Source organism: Papilio polytes, unplaced genomic scaffold (assembly GCF_000836215.1).
Source record: "Papilio polytes unplaced genomic scaffold, Ppol_1.0 DF821511.1, whole genome shotgun sequence".
Lineage (NCBI taxonomy): Eukaryota > Metazoa > Arthropoda > Insecta > Lepidoptera > Papilionidae > Papilio > Papilio polytes.
The window spans coordinates 291526-315116 of record NW_013527693.1 but is presented as its reverse complement, the minus strand read 5'-3'; the positions used below and the strand labels follow the sequence as shown (position 1 = coordinate 315116).

General features: G+C 33.5%; 1 protein-coding gene across 14 annotated transcripts; it reads right to left on the bottom strand.

Annotated features, from left to right (window-relative positions):
• Positions 1-232: 232 nt before the first annotated feature.
• LOC106108592 (perilipin-4) lies at positions 233-23577 on the bottom strand. 14 transcript variants are annotated; one of them, XM_013289816.1, is made up of 30 exons: positions 23330-23577; positions 9645-9824; positions 8933-9067; positions 8623-8688; positions 8455-8541; positions 8189-8287; positions 7956-8054; positions 7789-7887; positions 7285-7383; positions 6827-6925; positions 6028-6126; positions 5718-5816; positions 5522-5608; positions 5185-5283; positions 5023-5109; positions 4618-4716; positions 4445-4543; positions 4280-4378; positions 4121-4207; positions 3948-4046; positions 3767-3865; positions 3321-3419; positions 3150-3248; positions 2966-3064; positions 2817-2903; positions 2582-2680; positions 2215-2292; positions 1759-1899; positions 1402-1595; positions 233-1222 (listed from the first exon to the last, which is right to left on the bottom strand). In XM_013289816.1, the coding sequence occupies exons 1-30, from the start codon at positions 23346-23348 to the stop codon at positions 1133-1135; spliced, it is 3021 nt and encodes a 1006-aa protein (XP_013145270.1). In that variant the 5' UTR covers positions 23349-23577; the 3' UTR covers positions 233-1132. The 14 variants fall into 14 exon arrangements, with proteins under 14 accessions (XP_013145270.1, XP_013145271.1, XP_013145272.1 ...); XM_013289817.1 differs by lacking the exon at positions 2215-2292 and having other exon boundaries at positions 23330-23576; XM_013289818.1 differs by lacking the exon at positions 2817-2903 and having other exon boundaries at positions 23330-23576.
• Positions 23578-23591: the final 14 nt, after the last annotated feature.

The window sequence follows — 23591 nt, the reverse complement described above, 5'->3', positions numbered from 1 at the left end:
TAAAAATTGATCCTATTTCAAATTAAATTGAACACTTATCATTTTTATTTACAAACATGTCAGACTTTGGTCCTGAAATAAGATAAACGAAGGTGTTACGAAGGTTTTTTAGCCATGGGTGATCGAACCTAAGCGATTAATGATAATTTCATTAGAGAAACCGCACAAAGGCATCGCCAGCTGATGATCTGGCTGGGTTTCTAAAGTCGTGGTTCCAAAAAAAACAACAACATGGATGGCAATGCATTTATTAAATAACAAAACTTACAGAATTTTTGAAAAATAGCTTTCAACGACGTAGCACATGCCTACAACATAAAATTCACAACATTCTATAAAACCAATTATTTTGTGTAAAAATCCATGATTATACAATGTAAATATTTTTTAATCTATTGCATTGATATAATATATATATAAAATCGTATCACAAAATATAAAAAATATGTACTATTTATCTGCTTACAAACTGTATTATACAAGAATGAATTGAAATATATTTATGAATATAATAAATATTTGTGTAATTTTGCCTCAATAACATGTATAAATAAAACATTTTTCAGTGTCTATTTGAGTATTTCATAAATAAAGGCAATTTTTACGGACGGTTTAAGCCAAGCATGTTATAACAAACTGCAAGCCAAAATGCAATTTAAAAGAACATTTACCTTAACATAACTTATACTATTTACAACTAGACGAGTACATACATAGAGATTTAATAACTAAGCAAAATGTATACATTTAACATTGTATACATTTTAAGCAAACATTAAAATAATGTATACATAAATAATAGCAAATTTTACTTTGTATATAAGTAACAAATAATTGTACCTGAAATTGCATATTCATAGAAATGTGCACATATAATTAAATAAAATGAAAATAAAATGAACGGGAAATCCAACAGATTCGAACTATTAATTGTTATTAAATATAATAATTGAGTAACACGTTGTTTAAAAATTTCATATAACAATATTTATATATTTAGGATGTAACATTTTTTACAAATATGTTTACAATAAAATACAATACAATAATATATTTACAAAGCAGTCTGTTAGTTTCCCGGATGATTTTATGTTTTTATGAGACATTTAAGGAGTTTTTTGTTATAAAGTGTTTATTTGGGGAAGGTGGCCAGTCCCTTGCTGAGCAGTCCGGCGGCGCCCTGCGCGCCATCGTGCGCCGCGGACGAGATGTTTGTTACAAGCTGAAATAAAAAAAATCATGTAAATTCACTGTGAAAGGAAAGACAATCATAGATAAAGGTATATAAGAGTCCATCAGATAGACAGGGGCGTATACTAGAGAAGAAACATTACAGACATATGACAGAGTTTGATTTTATTTCACTTTTAAAAAAGGAATTGAATTTTAAAACATAAATACCGCATCACGCTTCTCGCTGAGGAATTTATCAGCGTCCTTGATCTTGGCGTCGACGACATTGCTGGCGTTCTTAAGACCCTGGTCAGCGGCGTCCTCCACGCGCTTCAGAGTGTTGTCGACAGTGCTGTGAACCGCATTGCTGGCGTCCGCCGCCGCTTTTTCCGCTGCCTTCTTAGATTCTTCCACTGCAGCGTCTATGAAGATGTTTTAAAATGTTCAATTACGGGTTAAAATCTCATTGTCATGGGCGATAATCGACGTCTATGAATCAATTCCAATTATATGAATATGTTTCTACAAAAACATTATTTTCAGTGCTTTTTAAAGCCTGCAATGATAACTGAAGATTAGACTTACTGGCGGCTCTCTTAGCCTCTTCCTTAGCAGCCTCAGCGGCAAGTCGCGCCTTCTCCTTGGCCTCCTCTGCAGCCTTCACAGCTTGCGCCTTCGCGTCTTCTGCTGCCTTCTTTGTTGTGTCTACAGTCGTGTTGATGGTGTCTGAGGAACAAAATTTCATTTCAACAAATCAAATATTAATATTTTTCGGGCACACTTCTAAAGCTAAAGCAAGATTTGGTCTATTATAAATAGGTTTTGGATTGTATTAGCGTTCCACACAGTTTAAAGTTACTTCTATATTAATCTTTGCATTGTTTTTTGTTGATCCAGCATTGGTAGATTCTAGGTTAACTTTTATGGTAAGTAACTATGATTGATATCGTATTATATATTCAAATATTAAATTAATCATTAAAATAGCTGAAAATATCACAAAACACGGTTATTATTGTTATCTTTCAATCACTATTGTACCAGTAGAATCTTCGGCCCAATCATCCCATACTGTTGGTACATCTTCTTTTGTAGCTCCAAATTTTGATTCAACCAAGCCTATAAATTGTAATTTAAATTACACAGAAGTTAAACACCCACATAAAAAACGTACCTTAGAAATACAGAAGCACAGGTATTATTAACACAGCATTACTAGGGGAACTTAGCACATCTATGACTAATAAGTAGGGAAAGTGTTAGTTTCCAAGAAAAGTATTAAAGAACCGCATGCATCCAGAAATATAAAGAGAATTACGAGTAGAACACCACAAAAGCATGTACCTATTAATTATTCAACAGTATCTTTTCACACCTGGGACTAAAACGATAAAAACAGATTTAATACCTTTAGCGCCTACTAAGAAAGATGACCCTTTGTCTACAACAGCACTAGCAACACCCTTCGTCGTGTCTACAGTGCTACTAATGGAACTTGAGAACGTATCTACAATAAACATAAATAATATCAAACTTAAAAATTAAAAAAAAAAGAGCACGTCTTTGAAAATTTGTGGACAAAATCAAATAAGAATACTATGATTTTTTTATTTCAAATGGATTATTGATTCTTGAAAAAATACCTTTAGCACTTCCTACAAAAGCTGCACTTTTGTCTACTGCAGATGCAGCTAGATTTTTAGTTGTATCAACTGTGCTCACTACTGTATCTACAAAGAAAGGAGATAATGAGAAAGTGCCTATATATATAAATATATATTACGTGTATTACCTTTAGCAGAACCAACAAAGGTTGCACCTTTATCTACTGCACTTGCAGCTACATTTTTAGTCGTATCTATTGTACTACCAACGGTGTTTACAACAGTATCTACGAATTAAAAGCAAATTATAGTGTCCAATAACTGTAATCCAATAACTACATCATGTATTCATGTACAGAATTTATCTATTACCTTTAGCACTTCCGGCAAAGCTAACACCTTTATCGAGTGCTGAAGCAGCGACGTTTTTTGTTGTATCTACTGTGCTGGTAACTGTATTAACTACCGTGTCTACAAAAGAAGACATTTCAAATAATAGATTTATACGTGAGTCGTTCAAATATTATGTAACTCTAATATTACCTTTGGCACCACCAACAATAGCTGCACTCTTTTCAACTGCCCCAGCAGCAGCATTTTTAGTCGCATCTATTGTGCTTCCAACTGTATTAACTACTGTGTCTACAAATGCAATGTTATTTTTAAAACATTTTCCGTAATGTTTTTTTCTATAATATATGGTGGCAAACGAGCAAGCGGTCATCTGAATCCACCGAAAGGTAAAGCGACCGCTGCCCATAAATATCCGTAATTGCAGATGCGTTGCCTACCCTTAATTGACGAAGGAGGAGAAGCACATAAAAAGGACTTTTCCCCTTTCTATGCCGCTCCTCCACCGTCAAATCCACTTTTCCTTCCCGTCCTTTCTTCTCAAGGGAAGGGTGGAAAGGGAAAGACACTAAAATCTATATAAAGACACTAGCTTTCTGTAATGTGTTCATAAGTTAAACTATACTTGGTTATATTACCTTTGGCAGTTCCAACAAAACCAACACCCTTATCTACTGCTGAAGCAGCAACGTTTTTAGTTGTGTCTACTGTACTGGTAACCGTATTAACTACTGTATCTACAAAAATAATGAGTTTCATCTTAAATACAAATATTACGTTTCTTTTCAAATACTGTCTACTAAGAACATCTAACATTACCTTTAGCGCTACCTACGATAGCTGCACCTTTGTCTACTGCTGAAGCAGCGACATTTTTAGTTGTGTCTACCGTGCTTGTGACTGTATTAACTACGGTATCTACAAATATATACAAATAAATCAATAAACAGATTCGTATGAGTACATAATTCATGATTTTCCCACCTAATTACCTTTGGCACTTCCAACAAAGCCTACACCTTTGTCTACTGCAGATGCGGCAACGTTTTTACTCATATCTACTGTGCTTGTGACAGTGTCTACAAAACAAAAGGATTTTACATTGAAGATCGTTATAACTCTACATGATGAAGACAATTTAAAACGTATACCTTTAGCAGTTCCTACTAAAGCTGTGCCTTTGTCTACTGCAGATGCAGCTGCGTTTTTAGTCGTATCTACAGTGCTACTGACAGCATTAACTACTGTGTCTACAAAAAAAAGAAACTTCAGTCTTCTAAAACAATCGTATGTAAATCTTTAAAGTCTTAAATTACCTTTAGCGGTTCCTACGATTGTTGAACCTTTGTCTACAGCAGATGCGGCTACATTTTTAGTTGTATCAACAGTGCTTTGAACTGTATTTACGACTGTATCTATCAGAGAATAATAAAAAATGTTAATAGAATTCGAATAATGTGTTTATTTTTTTTTATATTTTTAATAATACCTTTAGCGCTTCCTACTAATGCTGTACCCTTATCTACTGCTGAAGCCGCAACATTCTTGGTCGTGTCTACTGTGCTGGTAACTGTATTAACTACTGTGTCTACAGAAAGAATGTGATCAATGAAAAATTGTGCGATGTCTATACGAAGACATGTTGATACATGATGTTCAGAGTTGATACTCTGAGATAATAACGTTTCAGTGAATGAGCATAGTAATTCAAAATAAATGCTACATGGTCCTCACATAGCTGATTCTGTGCTAAATAAGCATTCGTTTTTGAACTTAAATAGAATTTACCGTTTTTTAGTCAGCTAGAATAAACAAAAATAGCAAAATTTTTATATAAGATATTTAAAGTCCTTTATTTCATTTTTTTATGCTTCTTAACAAAAAAACTATATACCTTTCGCAGCTCCGATATAGGAAATACCCGTGCCTACAGCGGTGGTGGCAGCTTTTTTGGTCGTGTCTACTGTACTGGCCACGGTATCTATCATACAAAAACTATTCGTAACGTATCATATAATAATATTCATAAAAAAGCCATCTAGTTTAATTTAATTACCTTTAGCGGTGTCAACGTAAGTCTTGCCTGTTTCAACTGCAGTTTGTGCAGCATTTTTTGTCGTATCTACCGTACTTTGGATTGTATTTTGTACTGTATCTAAAATGAAAGTATACTTTAAGGGTCCGTCCCACAATTCTTGTAAATTGTCAGATAATCAAACGTATAAAATGTATGATGGAAATATCGGATTTTACTCTGACGACACTAGCTAGTGGTGCGACAGTTTTTTAATGTTTATTTAATGATGCCTCAATAAATAATAGTAATTTCAGTCTATATTATATCTAATCTATGTCAAGTTTACAAATCGGATGGACATAGAATATTCCGTTACCTTTAGCCGAGTCGACGTAAGCCCTTCCTGTTTCGATTGTACTTTGGGCGGTTTTTTTAGTACTATCTACAGTACTTGCTACCGTATCTACAACATTTTACGTATTTAATTTCGATAAATACTTTCTAAAACATTAATAGCGATTCAATTAATGATAAGCTTGATTAAAAACAAACAAATAAGCTAGCATTTTTACCTTTAGCGGAGTCTAAATATGCTTTGCCTACATCAAGCATTGTGTTAACATAGCTCTTCGAAACATCGAAGGTGTTTTGCATCGTTAATTGTGATGATTCTAAACGAATGATTATTAAAAAAATATAAAAAAAAACAACAATTAATACTAATAAGAACATCGAACAGATAAACTAAGAAATTAGAAAAATATACTGGCAACTAAACAAATGACGATTGATATTACATTTAAAAAGAAAACATCAAATGGAAATTGTTAAAACACAAAATGTATTTGTTATTGAAAACAATAGGGATAAAGATTAAAATACCTTTAGCAGTATCTAAACAAGATTTCGACGTGTCGACAGCAGAATGTACTGCGTTTTTCGTTCCTTCAACAGTGGCGTTAACTGAACCAGTCACAGTGTCTATGTAAATAAAGTTATGGCCATAAATACGATGAACTAAACTAGTAACGACTCGCAAATGTCTTTAATATGAGTGCATTGCACAACAAGATACTTCGTTAGCTAAAGTAAAATCAAAATAAGTATTTTGATATTAACTAGTATACTTTTTTTATAACGTAGGTGACAAAAGAGCAAGCGACCACTTGAATCCACCGAAATGGCTGCCATAGACATCCACAATTGCAGATGCGTTGCCAACTCTTAATTGACAGAAGAGGAGATGCAAATATCTATACTCTATACTCTATACTATTATAATAAAGCGTAAACAATAGCCCTACACTTACGTCACGCTTTAGGCGATATATTTTCACGCCATTAAACTTAGAGGTAAATGTTTTGGATAAAAACCCTAATGTGGGAAAGAGACCATAAGTTGGTGCCAACATCAAGGAAGCAAGATTGCCAATGTTTGTACTGTCATGTCATTTTGACATTTGCTATTGATAATTTGACAAATGTAAACTAAATAAAATAAAATTTTCATAATTTCATGTGGATGAAGCCGCACGGGAACAGCTATTACAGGATATTTTCCCACCCTGTGCATCTCCTCCGCTGTCAAATCCACTAAATTCAGTATTACGTCTAACTTTTGTTTCAAAACAATAACGTGTTCAAGTCTGTGTAATCTTAGTTTAATCTTTAAAATAATTACCTTTTGCAGTAACCGCATATGCCTTTCCCGTATCAAAAGCGGACTGTGCTGTTTTTTGCGTTGTGTCAACAGTAGAATTTAATGTGTTTGATACTTTATCTAAAATTTTATAACATTTATGTAACGTACGTCATAAATTCCAAATAATCATACTAATATTATAAATGCGAAAGTTTAGATGGATGAGTGGATGTTTGTTAGAGTTTGTAGCAAGAGCGGATCCAAGGAGGAGGTAATGGGGGTCATGACCGCCGACTATGTGCCCCCCCCCCCACCTTGGCGCCAAAGCTGGATCCGCCCTTGGTTTGTAGCCTCAACGGCTGAACAGATTTTAAAGAAATTTGGCATAGATGTAGATGATAGACTGGAAGAACACATAGACTACCCACTTTTGTTTTTTTTTTTATTCCAGCGAACGGATTCGCGAGCGAAAGCTAGTGCTAAATAATTTTAATTACCTTGTGCAAAAACAGCGTAAGATTTTCCAGTATCTAAAGCGGATTGTGCAGTTTTTTGTGTGGAATCCACAGTACTACTTACAGCGGTAGAGACTTTGTCTAAAATTAAAATATAATTTCATATAATACTATATTCCTTTTTATAATGATTTAGATTGTGGATTGGAAGTTCATCGTCCATAGAAAGATACAAGAAGTGTAAGTTGGAAAAGAATATCCAGGCTCACAAACCTACGCTATTGATTCAAAAAGGTCAGAAGACAAAAGCAACGGTTCCCTTTTCAGAGCCACGGTGGCAATTGTAAGTAGTTCTAATGATCGTAGTCTTTCTAAGGAGGTGGCACTCTAAGATTTTTGTGTACCTTGAGCACTAGACGCGTAACTTTTTCCAGTATCAAAAGCGGACTGAGCAGTTTTTTGTGTTGTACCCACTGCCGCACTAATGTTTATGTCAAATTATATTTCTTTTACTTTAGTATCTTTGATTCAAAAGAAAATGATTACCTTTTGCACTTGTAGCGTACAATTTACCAGTTTCAAATGCGGACAGTGCAGTTTTCTGTGTAGTATCCGCGGCACTAGATACTGTATTAGCTACTGTATCTAAAATACAATCATATGCTTATTATAATAGAATTCACTTTTGTTTACATATATCTACTCTTGTATACCTTTTGCACTTGTTGCATACGTTTTTCCTGTCTCTAGAACTGATTGCGCGGCTCTTTGGGTCGTATCTACTGTACTACTGACGGTGTTTGCTATTGTATCTATTATCAGAACAAGATATATCAATTATTACAAGCCGATATTAATAGTAACCAGCTAAGGCGCATCGAGTAGATAAGTACTCTTATTGCCGACGTGCCAAGTCAAATGCCAGGTTAAAATATACTAAATGTACCTTTCGCACTAGCGGCATACGATTTTCCAGTTTCAAACGCCGAATAAGCGGTTTTTTGTGCTGTATCTACAGTGCTTTGTGCAACATTCGCTACGGTATCTACAAAAATATATATAATACCTTTAATAAACATACATAAATAAATAGAATTATTAGTACAATAAAAAATATACCAAATACCATAATAATAGAAATTTACATCTTTGGTTAAAAATCTCGTATAATAAAATTTGAATCATGCAAAATTCGTAAATGATTTTTCTTACCTTTTGCACTCCCAACATAACTCATGCTGGTGTCAACTGCAGATTGTGTTAAACTCTTAGTACCCTCAACCGTGCTACTTACAGTATCTATAGGAAATTAAAAAGAAATAAACTAAAAGAGGAAGGATAAGAGAAGAAAGATAAAATCAAGTAACAATAAGCACTCACCTTTAGTTGTATTGTACGCGGATTCTGCGGCTTTCTTCGTGTTGTCGACTGTTGTTGCGAGTGTGTCTAAAATCGCAAAAAAAATAATAAAGCAACTACAAAAATGCTTTTGATAAAAAGGTGTAAAATAAAAGGAAACAAAGCAGCAACTATTATACTTTAAAAAAAAAAATTCTAAATAATGCACTATTTACGTACTCGTTCTTCATTTGTTTTACGATCTTGTTCTACTCCTCCTTTTATTGTACCTAACCCTGATATTGGCAGTTCCTACATGATTAAAAAAAAACAATTCTTGTGCATATTATACCTTTAGTCGTGTCGATGACTTTCTTTCCATCAGCGACTGCCTTGTTGGCGGCGTCCACAGCCTCGCCGGCTGCCAGGGATACCTTCGACAGTTCCTTGTCTAAAGCATCGATAGCTGCATTCTTCGTGTTAGAAGCTGTTGACAAAATGATATTTGGATTTACGTATTCGTTTGTTAAAGAGAAGTATACAAGTCGTAAAACATTTGTAATGACTTGTATTTAATATATTTCTGCAAATATTAGATATTCTGTTACACAAATCAGAACCGATTTATATCACAACACAAAATTTTTGTTGTGTCAAGTAAAGAACGATCTCTTATTTGTCACTGTTAATTTAAAAAAAAAATAAACCTCACCGAAATTCAATAGATTACTAAAGAAAGACATGACGATTTAAAAATAGGTTTTAATTGAAAAAACACGACTGTCACTGTTGGTAACAGAGATGTACTAAAATACAAAAATCATAGATAATCCAACTGATAAAATGACCTTGTACGATAAACCAGTTTATTTACCCTGCACGTTGCGTGCTTGATCCTGTTTGAAATGAATCAGATTCAATTATTACGAAGAGCATAATTGTTTAATTTGAAAAAAAATCTAATGATTCTATTTCTCATAGACTAAGAGAACACTGAGACCACTTAAACGTCGCTCCTAGATTGATTATATAAGTTTTTTTAAACACGTATTTGTACAACAAACCTGCGTCAGCGGCTTGGTTAGCGTTCTGCTGAGCCCCGCCAATCATTTCTCCCGCCTTCTTTACTTGTTCTTCAACCACGTGGGCAGCCTCTTGTGCCTTCTCCGCTGCGATCTGCTCTGCATCCTTCTTCTTACGCTCGAATAGGGACGCGGTTTTCTCTCCGATGCTTCGGAAAGCGCCTGATGTAAAAATAGCGTTTAAACAATTGCTATAGTTAAATAAGAATTGTTTAGCACAGCCCTAGCAAGAGGTGTGTTATGGATGTTACAACTCGGCAGTCGGAACTTTAGGGTAAAAAATTTCATTTGGCACATCCCTAACAATGGGCATGCTAGGGCTGTACCAAATAGGACCTTAAGTCAGGCTTGATTATTGGCTTGATTTGCATGCTCATATTCTATGTAATAGTACATCTTAATAGTAGTATTGACGACCCTAACTGCTTCTTAATGTTAGTGTTTCCTTGAACATGAATAAAATACAGAAGAAGTCATTTGTTTCACATTTGCACAGATAATACAAAGTGTGTTTGTTGTCATTACTTGGTTTACTCGGGTTGAATGATGATCACATTGTGGACATATTGTGTTGTGTTTGTAAGGAAACGTACAGACAACGTAATCTTTATTTATAAAGGTTTTGTACCATTAAGAAAATATTATTAACACAAATTATGCTAGGCAGCTAAAATCAGTGAATCAAATTTCTCTTACTTAAATTATACGAAGGACGCCCTGAGTGCCTGTTAAAGCTAGCATAGTATTTTAAATTAGAGTAGGTACCGCATGTGTATTGAAATATATTTTCAGAAAGACACGAAATATTAAAAAGCAGATATTTCTTTCGAGCAAGAATTCAATGTTATACCATAAGAAACTCGTCGCAAAATGAGTAACAGCCTGTATAAGGATAGGACAGGTCCGTACCCGATGACCTTTATTACCGATACCAGGTGGTCGTCTAGCCGGTATCCTATACGAATATGTGAAAAAGAAACATTTAAATTCCCTTATTTTATTGAACGCGTACAGAAAAGTTCAATATAGTTGCTTGTTCCATTATACCTACATTAAAAAAGACAAAATAATTTACCACTGATACTACGAGATGGCGCTATTTTTACGCTTAAATAATTGTATTTCTGGCATTTAAAAAACTATTGATTTCGTTAACCAGTACTTATTTTTAATATCAAATCTCTATAAAGTATTTAATTATCTAAGCAAATGTTTTCATCATAAATATGTAAATGCAAGGTAATAAAATTAACGACCACTAACGCATGCTAGCGCTGCGGCGGCTGTAACTGTAAACTATAATAAGGTCACAGAACATTGTGGTCACTGGATGGATGTCCGTGAAAGCAGACTCTAACACTGTAAGTACAAGGAATTTCATTCTACCGGAATGATCAAGGATTTTTATTTATCTCTCAGATCAAATACACGTATAAAGTATTACAGAATAGTAGAATTTAGTAATTATAATTGAATGACATCTGTTTATAATTATTAAAAAAAAATACTGTCAAACTCAGCGTTTTTTGTTACTTTTGTAAAGTTGTTATGACGTTTGGTTTAAAAGCGCCTATGAAATTAAAGTTAGCAAATCATTAAATAACATTTTTCTATCGAAAATTAGTGCAATTCTTTTTAATGCAATTAAATTAATTAATATCATCGTTAATCTAATCTTGTGAGAGTTCCTGCGGTTAGAGCTCGACTATCTCTTATTACCTGACTGCATTGTCCCGTTGTTTCACCGCTTGTTACACCGAAACACATGGAAAACTATCTCCGTTTTCTCAAAGGAAATGAAAGGGACGACAGTATACAGTACATATGGAAACGCAATGGGGATGTTTCCTAATGTTACAAATCCAAATAAAGTTATGTTTAATATTTTAAAGACAGCATTTTATAACCTATAATAACATTTAGAGACCTTGAATGTTTGTCTCAAATTAAATATAAATTAAAAATGCTGCAATATTTTTTACCCTCCATTACTCGATCTCAAACACCAATGACGTCACTTTCTTGCATATAACATGGCAGTGTGACCAACTTCAACTTGATTGTAATAATTGAGTTTGCGTGTTTTATATTATGAGGACTCCATTATTGAGTGTTTTTATAATTACGACATAAGTTATGAGCAAAACATTTTATGAATATTACAAAAGAAAAATATATCAAAATTCATAAGAGTAGCTTATAGTACAATTTAATTTATACCTGGTCACACTGGTGTAGGACGCAGTCACTGTTTACACACAAACATAATCTTTCACGAGAAGCAACAAGTGTAATTAATACGTTAAAAGTATCACCTTCTGTTCATTTTGGTTTTTTCATTTTTATCTCCATTACTAAAAACAACTTTAGACAACAAAGATTTACGAGTATTATCAATCAATGGTTCTTTCAAATTGACAGTGACAGGCCGTGACGCGAGGTTCGTATGCAAAGAAGTGACGTCATGGGACGTTTTGGGGGGAAATGAAAGAGTTGTTTTTATTTACGTGTTTTTTTATTGAAATAATGAGTATTATATTTTATACTATTTTTTTTCGTGTTCATACATGGTTGATCTACAAAATAAAGGCTATTCCAAAAATTAGGAAACATCCCCATTACATCATCCCTTCAGGTCGCAGGCGACAGTAGTCTGTTTACGTAATTGTCCGCAGCGAGCTTTATTGATTTTCTTTTACTGCGGACAGGTCAAGGTGCTTCGATTTCTAGCATACATACATGTGTACCAGAATGTTCATATACTTATGTTACCTTCCCTTAGACCCGTTATATTCTGTTAGTTCCAGCTGAACCGGCGAACTCATCATACTAGTCATACTAGTATTATAAAGAGGAAAACTTTGTTTGTTTGAATGTAATGAAGTAACTCAAAAACTACTGGGCCGATTTCAAAAATTCTTTTACCATGAAAAAGCTACGTTGTCTGTGAGTAACATAGGTTATGTTTTAAATTAATTTTTTTTTTAATTTCACGCGAACAGAATCGCATGCGAAAGCTAGTGGTTTATAACTGTTTTTAGGCATAACTTTAACTTTACAGTTTTATTGACAAGCCATTTATTAAATACCAATTTTCATTACAAGCTGTCGGTTACATCTCAGCATCTGCTGGGAGCTTTATCTAAGTTACTTTAAACATTACGAAATTAAGTTTGAAAATTATTAAGTATCAATTCCTTGCGAAAAACGATAGAATTTGCATAAAATTTATCAGTCGTCTTGAATAATTGTTGTTTGCTCTTTATGGTCTATGACCGATTTTCCCGGAAGGATACAAATATAATAATTATTACATTTCCTCACATTTGATGGGAAATAACCTAATTATTTAGTCGCATTATCCGTTTATCACATATTCCCGCAACGTAATATATTTTGCCGCAACATGAGCGATGTCTAGACATAAAATAAATGTGTATATTAGAATCCAGTGCAAATAACATTATTACATAAGGCAGGGCAACAACCGGCCTTATAGACCCACGCCCACACCGCATTGTTATAATTTCATCGTGGGTGTGTTCCGTTATGTTCCATAAATCGCGAGTGTCACCCCGCATTGTCATTTCTCTAGGGGTTCGACACTACAGTGAAAGTAGGAATGTAACTTTAGCACTGAACGCGCTACTGTATTTCTTAGAGTACAGACTTTATAATAGCAACAAACAAGAGATTGTTGTAATGAATATAACTAGGCTTACAAATCGTACACTAAAATACATTTTTTGTTCCTTGTATTAGTTAGAACCTTCGAGAAAATAAGTGATCAATTAGAAATATATCTATACTATTATAATAAAGCGTAAACACACACTTCTTTGTTGCCTAAGATGTCAGCGATTACAGTATATTTTTAAATAATTATTTTTATTAATAAAAACCCTACACTTACGTCATGCTTTAGGCTATATATTTTCACGCCATTAAACTTAGGGGGTTAATATTTTGGATAGAAACCCTAATGTGGGAAAGAGATCATAAGTTGCTGCCAACATCAAGGAAGCAAGATTGCCAAGTTTTGTCATGTCATGGCTTTTGACATGTGTAATTGACAATTTGACACATGTTAACAATAAAATAATTTTATGCTGATGAAATCGCACAGGAACAGCTAGTCATAAATAAACATGTAGATGGTAAATAGTGTTTGAAAACATTCACAGTGTTCGTTATTGTTAACATATTGTGCTGTTAACGGTACAGGACAATTTAAAAATTAAAAATAAGAGATGAACTCACCGAGGTTCTTGTCTATCGGACAGCATGGAAATACAAACATTTACATTAATATAATTCTTTTAGTGTTGAATATATCTATTCCATGCTTCATATCAGGGGTCTTCAACTCTTGGTGTTACGGCCCGCAAGAAAATTAAACATCTCATGTCATACTTTAATATATTGGATTTAAAATATTAAAGTAATGAATCTGGACTAAGTGAGAAGACCCCTAGATAAATCTAGAATAAAACATTATGAATATAAAAATTCTAGGTATACTTATCAAAACTGTGGAATGTTTTAATGAACATACTTTATTAAAATGGGAGCTATTTCTACGTAGACTAATTGTAATAAACTAAAATGATTACTAGCTAATCGTGCAATATATTATAATACTACTACATATATAATTTTAAACTGTCGTGTTTTTTACAAATATATAGTATATATGAAATATCGGAAGCTAAAACAATTCAATCGTGGTAAGAAATCCGTATCTTACGAACATTATACTTCTACATATGTAAAAATTACTTATAAATATTGTAATGAAATTGAAGTAGAAATACCCATATAATGTATAATTTTGCAAACTGTATGGTACGTAGTTTAGCAGCCCTGTGACTTTAGGGTTGCTACTAAAACGGTTCGATTTTTTCAATATTTAGGCAATTTGTTTAGTAATGGGTTTATTAATTTATCTGCGACACATATATTGGTAGTAGTAATGTTAGGGATCATTGGTCTGTCGGGAACGTTTCGCAACGCCTTGAGTGATCGTCGACCTAAATAACTTTGAGAGCACTGGACTATACCATTCGGAAGTGCGCGCCGGTCATTTGCTTGTATGTAATTTATTGTTTTTTTTTATTACTATAAGTGACAAAGGCTGATAAGTTACCTTTAGCATTTAAATTTAATTGTTGTCCTGGTGAATTATTAACTATCTATTTACTTTATTAATCATATATTTGAAGACAGTTATGATATTATTGTAACGTTTTATGACAAAACAACCAAAAACTTCTGCCTATAAATTAACAGTGGAATTATTTACTAAAACAATGATTCCCGTATTAAGAAAACATATATTATGGAAATATGATTTGTATCAAAGACATTTTCTTAATACAGTTAGAGCGTGAACAACTGAAACTAAACTATCGCATAACTGTCTAGTCTCGCTTTGATCCCTATGAGCTTGTATGGAGGTGCGCATACTCGATTTCTTGTTGTGCAACTGAACAGTTGGATTGACTGCGAAACAATCGACAATCGCACAACATTTGTGCGATATTTCAATCAAAGGAGAGCCCGCTCTTACGAATTATGTTCTTCATATCATATTTACAATCAAATTGAATCTTGAACAGCCGTTTAAAATTCGTTGGCACATCTCCACAATGAGAACCAATGTAGTTATTTACGCGTCTTAAAAATATAGCACATTCGTTTCCACAATGTTGCCAAAGATATATTTAAAAAAATATATATTTGCAGAGCAACACTACTGACCGAATGAATGTAGTTCAAATAACTACTAACCCACATTTTTTAAAGGAGATACTCTTGCTTTTTAGGGTTATGTTACGAAGTTATTTCAATTTTTTTTATACATTTTGTCGCATGTTCAAATTATTTAGATCGTTGTCTTTTGCAGTTTTATTCTTTTGGTAGATATAAGTTTGGGACATATTGTAGAACAGCTTTCAATTAATTTTAATATTATTTTCCTAAACTAACTTAGGATTCCGCTTACAAATAAGTAAGATAAAATTCCAACTGTCATTAACTCAAGTGAAATGCACATGAAGATTTTTTAATTAGACGCTGGCATTGTGTGATGCGATGATATCTCGTAATAGTTTCTAGAGAAATTAAAAAGATAACTGTAGGAGTTAGTGTTGTAACATTGTAAAGAATTCATAGCGAATAGTCAAATTTAAAACTGATTTAGTACACAATCGGTCGATGACATGCTACAATCTAACAAAAAAAGTAAAAAAATACTATTTTCATGACAAAAGACGTAACTGTTGCTGGGTTGTATATTTTATAGGCGTTGGCTAAGTCTAGTCTACAATCTAGATCCAGGTATCGATCGCGCCTCGATGCCGGCTGTGCCCTCTGCGGAGCCATGACCTAACACGCTATACCACTTTGTTTTTATTTTACAACGGTTGGAAAAACATAAAATTAATGTAAACGTATAAATTTTGCTGCATTATGAGTATATTAATGATTATTGTCTACGTGAATTTAAGGTTAGAAAAATGTTATATTCTTTCTAGTAACTAAATTAGGATATAAGTAGCATTCCTAACCCTTTTGCTATTTTTCCAAATTGACTGTATATAACCTACTAACTAACTAAAATATAGATATTTCTTTGAATAGCAAACAAAAATCTTAATATTGTTAAGGAAAACTACGACGTATCGTACAAATTAATATTCCATTAAAAAGCTATCGAAATCGAATCGAGGAAAAAACCTTTAAAGTCGTCTATAATAAAAAGATTCTCGTTTTACCAGTTACGTTTAAATATACGTTAAAAAGGAAACATCGCATAGGCCCACATATTCAAGTCAATCTGTACCAAGCAAGTGCTTGTTTCCAAACGCAATTTACTAATTACGTGGGTATAACTGGTTATTTAGTGAAGCGAGTCGCTGGGAACAATAATTCATATCTTACGCCACAAGATTCCTAGTGTTAAGAAAATCGGTACCACGCTGGAGAACGGGGCAACACTAGATCATTGGTATAGACGTCCCATCCCTATATGACATCTGTCAATGTCATTCAGGAATAATCGCGCTGTTCTGGCGGGAGTTATTGGTCTGAGTGTTAACGTTAATTACGCTGTTACAATTATTTTAATATCTAAAATTAGCAATAAACTCTCTTAATCAGAGAGGGACACTACAGGACTTAAAGCTTTCTAGCCCAAGTAAGACCACGAAAGACTTGGAGGTGTACGTTGTTGAAGAAACGAACCAGAAACTTTAATTCTGAATAGTAGAAAATCCTACTCTTTATTAACATATTTATTTATAATATAACTAAAAACTGTCAAAGAATAAAATAAAAATTGATTTAATATATCCACGCGGTCGTCTAATAAACAAACAGTTGCAATTTTACTAATTTATGAGTCGCAGTTGTTGACGCATTGTACCATGCGCATACTACGTGCTAGGCGACCGCTGGACTGCACGTTCGTGTCATAGGTTAGTAAGAGATAAAGGTAAACTGCTAACCATCTATACATAACTGCTATAACTCAAACACGTACTATCTAGGACAATTTATATTACTTATACATTTTTACTACTTATTTTAAAGTGCAAGTATTAAAAGACCACAGAACGAAATTTATAAAATATTTAATTAGTTTCATAGTATAAAACATTTTACAAATCATTAAATAAATTGAATGTAAATTGCTTCCAAGAATTTTATCTTAATAGACGGACCCATTATTTCATTTTATCTTGCGTAGGAATGGCGTCATTTTTGTTCATATTTTCGTAAATAATACCACAACAGTGACTTCCTGGTATATTCAAGAAGTTGACGAATAGTAGATTCTTGCTATTAAGAAAAATCTAAACTGTATTCTATTTACACTTTCCTAGTGCAATTTCCATAACGCATCATAGGCACAAAAGAGACCTATCATAGAGTAAAGATGGTGTTGATAGAGTAGAATAGTAGATGTACCAGCTTTATTCGTACAAAATGTATCGGTTAAAAGTTTTTCTTTAGACTTAGGTATAGTTACAGGTGAGCAAAAATTCACGCTCCGAAAATTCATATGAGGAATTTGTTTTAAAAAAATTGAGACGAGCAAATGACTGAGTTTGCCTCTCTCGCACTGCACAAACAGGTATGTGTTGGAAGGAGACGCAGGAGACAGGTTCGGAGGCATGTCTAACACCGGGCGACCTTGATGACGTCATTTCAGCACGCTGATAATGTTTTCTTTTAGTTTTTAGTTTTAACAGTCTTTGGATAAACATTTTATTACGAAACTTTAAGGATTTCCGTACGGATTTTACTAAATCAAGTAATATGTATATTGGTATTTATTGGCATCAGGTAAATGACTTTTTTAACTCGTTTCTTTATGTTAAGACTGTTTGAAATTCGAACTTCTAACGGTCTTAATCTTCGACCAGTTTCTGGTTGTGTATATTTGACATTTAGGCATCCAGTGACGTAGAACAATGGCGTGTCCAAAAGGAGATCCTTTGGCATAACACATTCTTAGCACAATTACCGCGCAGCGTGCGAATGAATCATAAATTTTAATTCAATCACAATGTACCGCTGTTCGCTGTAAGCCCGCGATTCTCTGGTGCAGGGTTGCCAGTTTTTGTAAAGTGTTACCAAAGCAAAAAAATAAACCAAAATATAAATCGAAATTATCAATATAGGCTTCTTCACGGCTTGTTTTTCGTTACTTTCTTTACTAAGGTATGGTACAAAAAAATCCAGAAAAAAATCCGTAATGTTCTCTAGATTTCTAACCATAATACCAGCCAACTTATATTTAAAAAAAAATGCTCTGCCATGTCTACAATATTATAACCCTATGTTCAGCCAGTGTTACCGGGCTGACCTCGCTTCGGTCAGTACAGACGCACTCGGCAAACCCGCGTGTGCCTCGACTGGTCAGGCACACGCCCACGATGGCCGGCGTTCTCTTATTTACTGTAGCCAATACCACGGATAATAAACAAAATCATGGATAAAACTATTAACAATATCATAAAAATAAGGGATGTACCTAATACTTTTTACATAATAACCGCATCATTTATCAATAATGTGGATTAGCTTCGAACAAGACAAAGTAATATCAAACTTCACAATGACATTGTGTGAGGTTATCACATTTTCGGGCTTAGGTGTTTGAGCGTATCCATATGTTTAAGTTACTAATAACCTGTCCCACCACTGGCTTAAAAATGACGTGACTGTCAGATAAGGTAACAAAATCCGATTGTTATCAGACAATTTACAATTTGGTGGGACAGGCTCTAACTGTAATATAGTTACAATAAAAGTTCACCACACAATATTTCTATCTATCTCTTACTGTTTGAGAAAACAGAGATAGCAATAACGATCTTACAAAGCAGTTGAATTACCCCATCAACCTGCACATCTTCATCTTTGACATTTACAGTCATTTGTCTTTTTAACGCTATCATAAATTGAGAAACAACAACAAATTCTGCCACAGGAATTATTTCCCATTATTTAGTCTATAAACATCTATAATTATCAACATCCACAGCAATATGTGACTAACAATTTGTTGGTTTCACTCGCGTCAAATAAAACGCATATAGCACGTTGCCTAAAATAAAGATTTCTACGACGCAAATGCGCTGGATCTATAAACATGAAAGTACCTACTGCCCAGATATTTCTTGATATTTTAAATAAGGAATTGGATATGTGTATTTCGTAAAGAAACTCAATAATCACATTGTCTAAATATTTTTCTTACTACTTCCGTAAGGTCAGCGCACCAGATTTTTCTTCTAGGTTAATTCTTCCGTCATCTATTTCATTACGTCATCTATCTCTTTCTAGATGTACCTCTACTGGTGTACCCTTCACACTGTCTTTTATTTTGTCAGTTGCATTTTTAGCCAATTGGTAATATTCATGGATGTCGAGTTTCCACTTTTATTCACAACAATTAAAATTTTAAAAATATATTTCTTTGAAACAGACGACGATCCGCACGGCCTCGTTTAAATGCCCTTTGACCGACCTTGCAGAGAATCGTAGGTATGTATAGAGGCGTATTGTATATTAAATTATGCATTCCTTGTAATGAGTCATGAGTCAAATTGAATGTATGACATTTCCGGTATAATTATAACCGGTGCGTGCAAGATAATCTATTAGGTCCTTGTCTTTTGAGTTTATTATTTGGCCTAGTCCTTGCATAATAAATACACTCTTAGCGCACACCAAACAAAAATGAAAACGCACAAAGCAGTAGTGAAAAAGTCAGATTTAATTTTTGCATGTTATTGTCTTTGTGTGTGCGATTACCGGAAGTTCAGTAACAATGGTAGATTGTAACAAGACACGTACAGTCGCAACGCTTGCTAACAAGGCCTATTCTTTGAATCGAAATTATTGTCTACTTTATTGAGATAATAGTCATCGCAAGTGACTCCGACCGCTCGACATTAAAAAACCTTAGACTAATCTCTACACCTACACCAAATTTCATTGAAATCCGTTCAGCAGTTTAGGCTACAAACTCTAACAAACATCCATCCATCCACATAAAATTTCTCAATTATATAACATTAGCTTTCGCCCGCGACTCCGCCCGCATGGAATTATCAAAGCAATAGGCTATATATGTGTTCTTCCAGTCTCTACATCTGTGCTAAATTTCATTGAAATCCGTTCAGCAGTTTAGGCTACAAACTCCAACGTCCATCCAAAGGAAGTTTTTAATTTGTGCTAGATATTAAACATTCCTTCTGGTAGAATACAAGACGCGATGATACTACGTAGTTATCTAATACAAACATACGAAGAAATGTCGAGGTCAAAATTAGTATAGCCCTTACGTCACTGATCGCTGAATCATTTATGTTTATAACCAGGAAGGCATTCTGTTTGATACTTGTGGTCTATCTTGGTTCAAGAGTACTAGTGCATATATGTTAATAGCAACTAAGTATACGATGCTTATTGTAGACTAGCTTTCGCCCGCGACACCGTCCGCTAGGAATTAAAAAAAAACTAATGTCTGTAGCCTATGTGTTCTTCCAGACTACCAACTACATCTGTACCAAATTTTATCAAAATATATTCAGCCGTTTAGGCTACAAACTCTAACAAACATCCATCCATCCACCATCCATCTAAACTTTCGCATTTATAATATTAGCAAGAGATATAATTTCTACAATTAGCACCTTGGACTTTAGAATTAATTTACCTTAAAGGTAGGGCAACAATGGGCAGGTAAAGGCTGATGGTGATGATGAGATGGTTGCCTACTCAAGATTTTTATTGGTGTATTTTTGAATAGAATTATGTGATTTGTACCTTAAATTCCAAGTAACGTAATTTTTAAAATAGTTTTTTTACGTCGTCATTGTTTGAGTTGTGTGGCAATATGACCGATGGCATTGTCACGATAGATAAAATGATATAAAAAAAATTACAAGTTGCAAGTGCGTTACCACTTTCAACTAGATTGCTTTAACATTTTGCTTGATAATTTTAAGAGTTTATCCAGGATTGTCTAAGTTATTTTAAGTTATTGGGATTATTCGTTTTTTTTTTAATTATTTTTTGCTTTTCAATCTTTTTGTATGAACTCGGATTATATGAAAGTAACTTCATTTATGCCTACCCTTCGATGAACAATACAATATAGTGGTCTGTTTGTTGTAGCTTCCGGCATAAAGAACACATTAATTATGAACATAGACTTCTCTTGTTGTCGCAACATACTATGTATATACGTATGTTGTAATGAAACGTCGATTAAAACGTGCCGGAATGTTCGTTATTTTAAATAGATTTACATTCAAACACCACTAAATATTTGTACAACAAATACCGGTCAGAAATCTCAGCGCCTTTAGTAAACAAGCACGTACTAATTTAACATATTTATGTAATCACTTTGAATTTTAAGAGACAGGATCTGTCTACCATGCGCATTATCCTCTGTCTAATAAATATAAGGTTGCTGTGCTCGTCTTATTTAAGTGCGTCTTTGAGCCAATATACGTAAAGTCGTTTTAATTTTACTTGTGAGACAGTACATAAGTGATTGTCTTATTTTTTTGAACCCGGCGAAATAAAGTGTCATTTTGCCTAGTCCGTTTCTCTTCAAAGTTTAACATATTAACACATTCGTACTTGGCTAGAATATCAGACGTTAATGGAGCGTGACTCGTTCCGTTGCGTTATTTTAGTTGACACAATCAAATGACTTGGTCCAAATTAATGAGTACATCTACATATTGCGTTGTTACTTCGTACACTGACAAATTCGTAATAAAATTAATATATACAGAATTGATTTTAATACGATTTGTAATGGTGATGATGTGTCAACGAAAAAAAAAAATTACTACATCATTAAAGTTATCATATAAATTGGCTGAAAGTGGATGGCCAGCATTAACGTACATAGTTATAGTAAGACAGAAAATGAAAAAAAAACTGTCTATTCTATTCTATTTCTTGTTTATGGCTCTCCCTCAGCGGATTGGGCCAGTGTCAAATAAAAATCTGTCTTTATATATTTCAATTAATTTAATCTGTGAAAACGATTAAAGGTATAACTCAAAGTAAATAACAAGTATTGTTTATTTACATTATTATTTTATTATGAGTCATTGCGATAAAATTTATTTGCTTGCGTTAAACATAAAACAAAAGAAAACAAAGACTTATCTTGCTTGCTTTGTAATTATTCGAGGTCAAAACTGTAAGGGCCAGACCTAATAAATCTGTAAATGTGTAAAGAAAATCTAGATTTTGTTAAAATAATGTTAAACAAATGAATATAAAGAAAAATCTTGTATTTCTCCTGGACTAATTTAACGCATTTCAATATTAATGATCTTCGAGAGTCAAAGTACATCTCTGTAAGAAAACTCCTTAGAAATAAAGATATTGATTCTTATAAGACTATGTCGTCTCAACCGAGCTTCACAATCTCAGTACTTTATCGACGACCGCGCAGGCGTTGAAGCTTTTTCTACGAGTATAAACAAACGCATTGCAGTGCTATACTATTGATTTTTCTTATTAGATCTCTTTTCAACAACAATTATTAAAGTACCCTACTGGTTCTCTTATAATTTTCTCCCTGGACTTATTCCAGTCACGATGTTTTATAAACCTCAAGGTTCAGACAGTATCGCGGGCGATGGCTAGTAACTTATATACCTATGACGTAATTGCTGAGTTTATGTTATAAATATGCAAAGAAATAAATGAATCACTCGATCATTGAGATGAATGGTGCGAAAATTCAGCTCTAAAGTATATAACATTTATTTAACTATTTACTACATTTACATGCACATTACTTTATATAGGTACATGCTAAGTAAATGTGTACTGTATATATTTAGAGATACAAATAACTACTCTAGCATTACAATAAATATGGGTTTTTAAATAATTTTAAAGCATTACTCTACGATATTGATTGTTTCATATTTTATTTTTACCGTATGAAATTGTGTAATAACATGAAAATTGATTTTTACACTATTTTATATAACACAAGTGCAAACGTGGTTTATATTCAAATTTTGATAAATGTGCGAAAAATAACAATATTAAATACTTTTACACATGCCAATAAAGTTGAAGTAACTATATTATAATATAATTTAGCTTACCTGCAATTCCGCTGAACATGTTGCGGTATTTATATTGACCACAAAAACAAACACAAATTTATTTTAAAATAATGATTTCTCACTAATACGGAGATTAAACGCGCAAATACGCAATACGCCCCTTAGCGAGTCGCTAAACCTTCGTCCAAAAGAGTACGCACTGAACTGAACCGAAATACAGTATAGCAAAAAGTTCAAGTATAACAACACTTTGCTTTCCGCATTCAAGTACTGAATGACATAAAAGCCAACTGCGGCGATG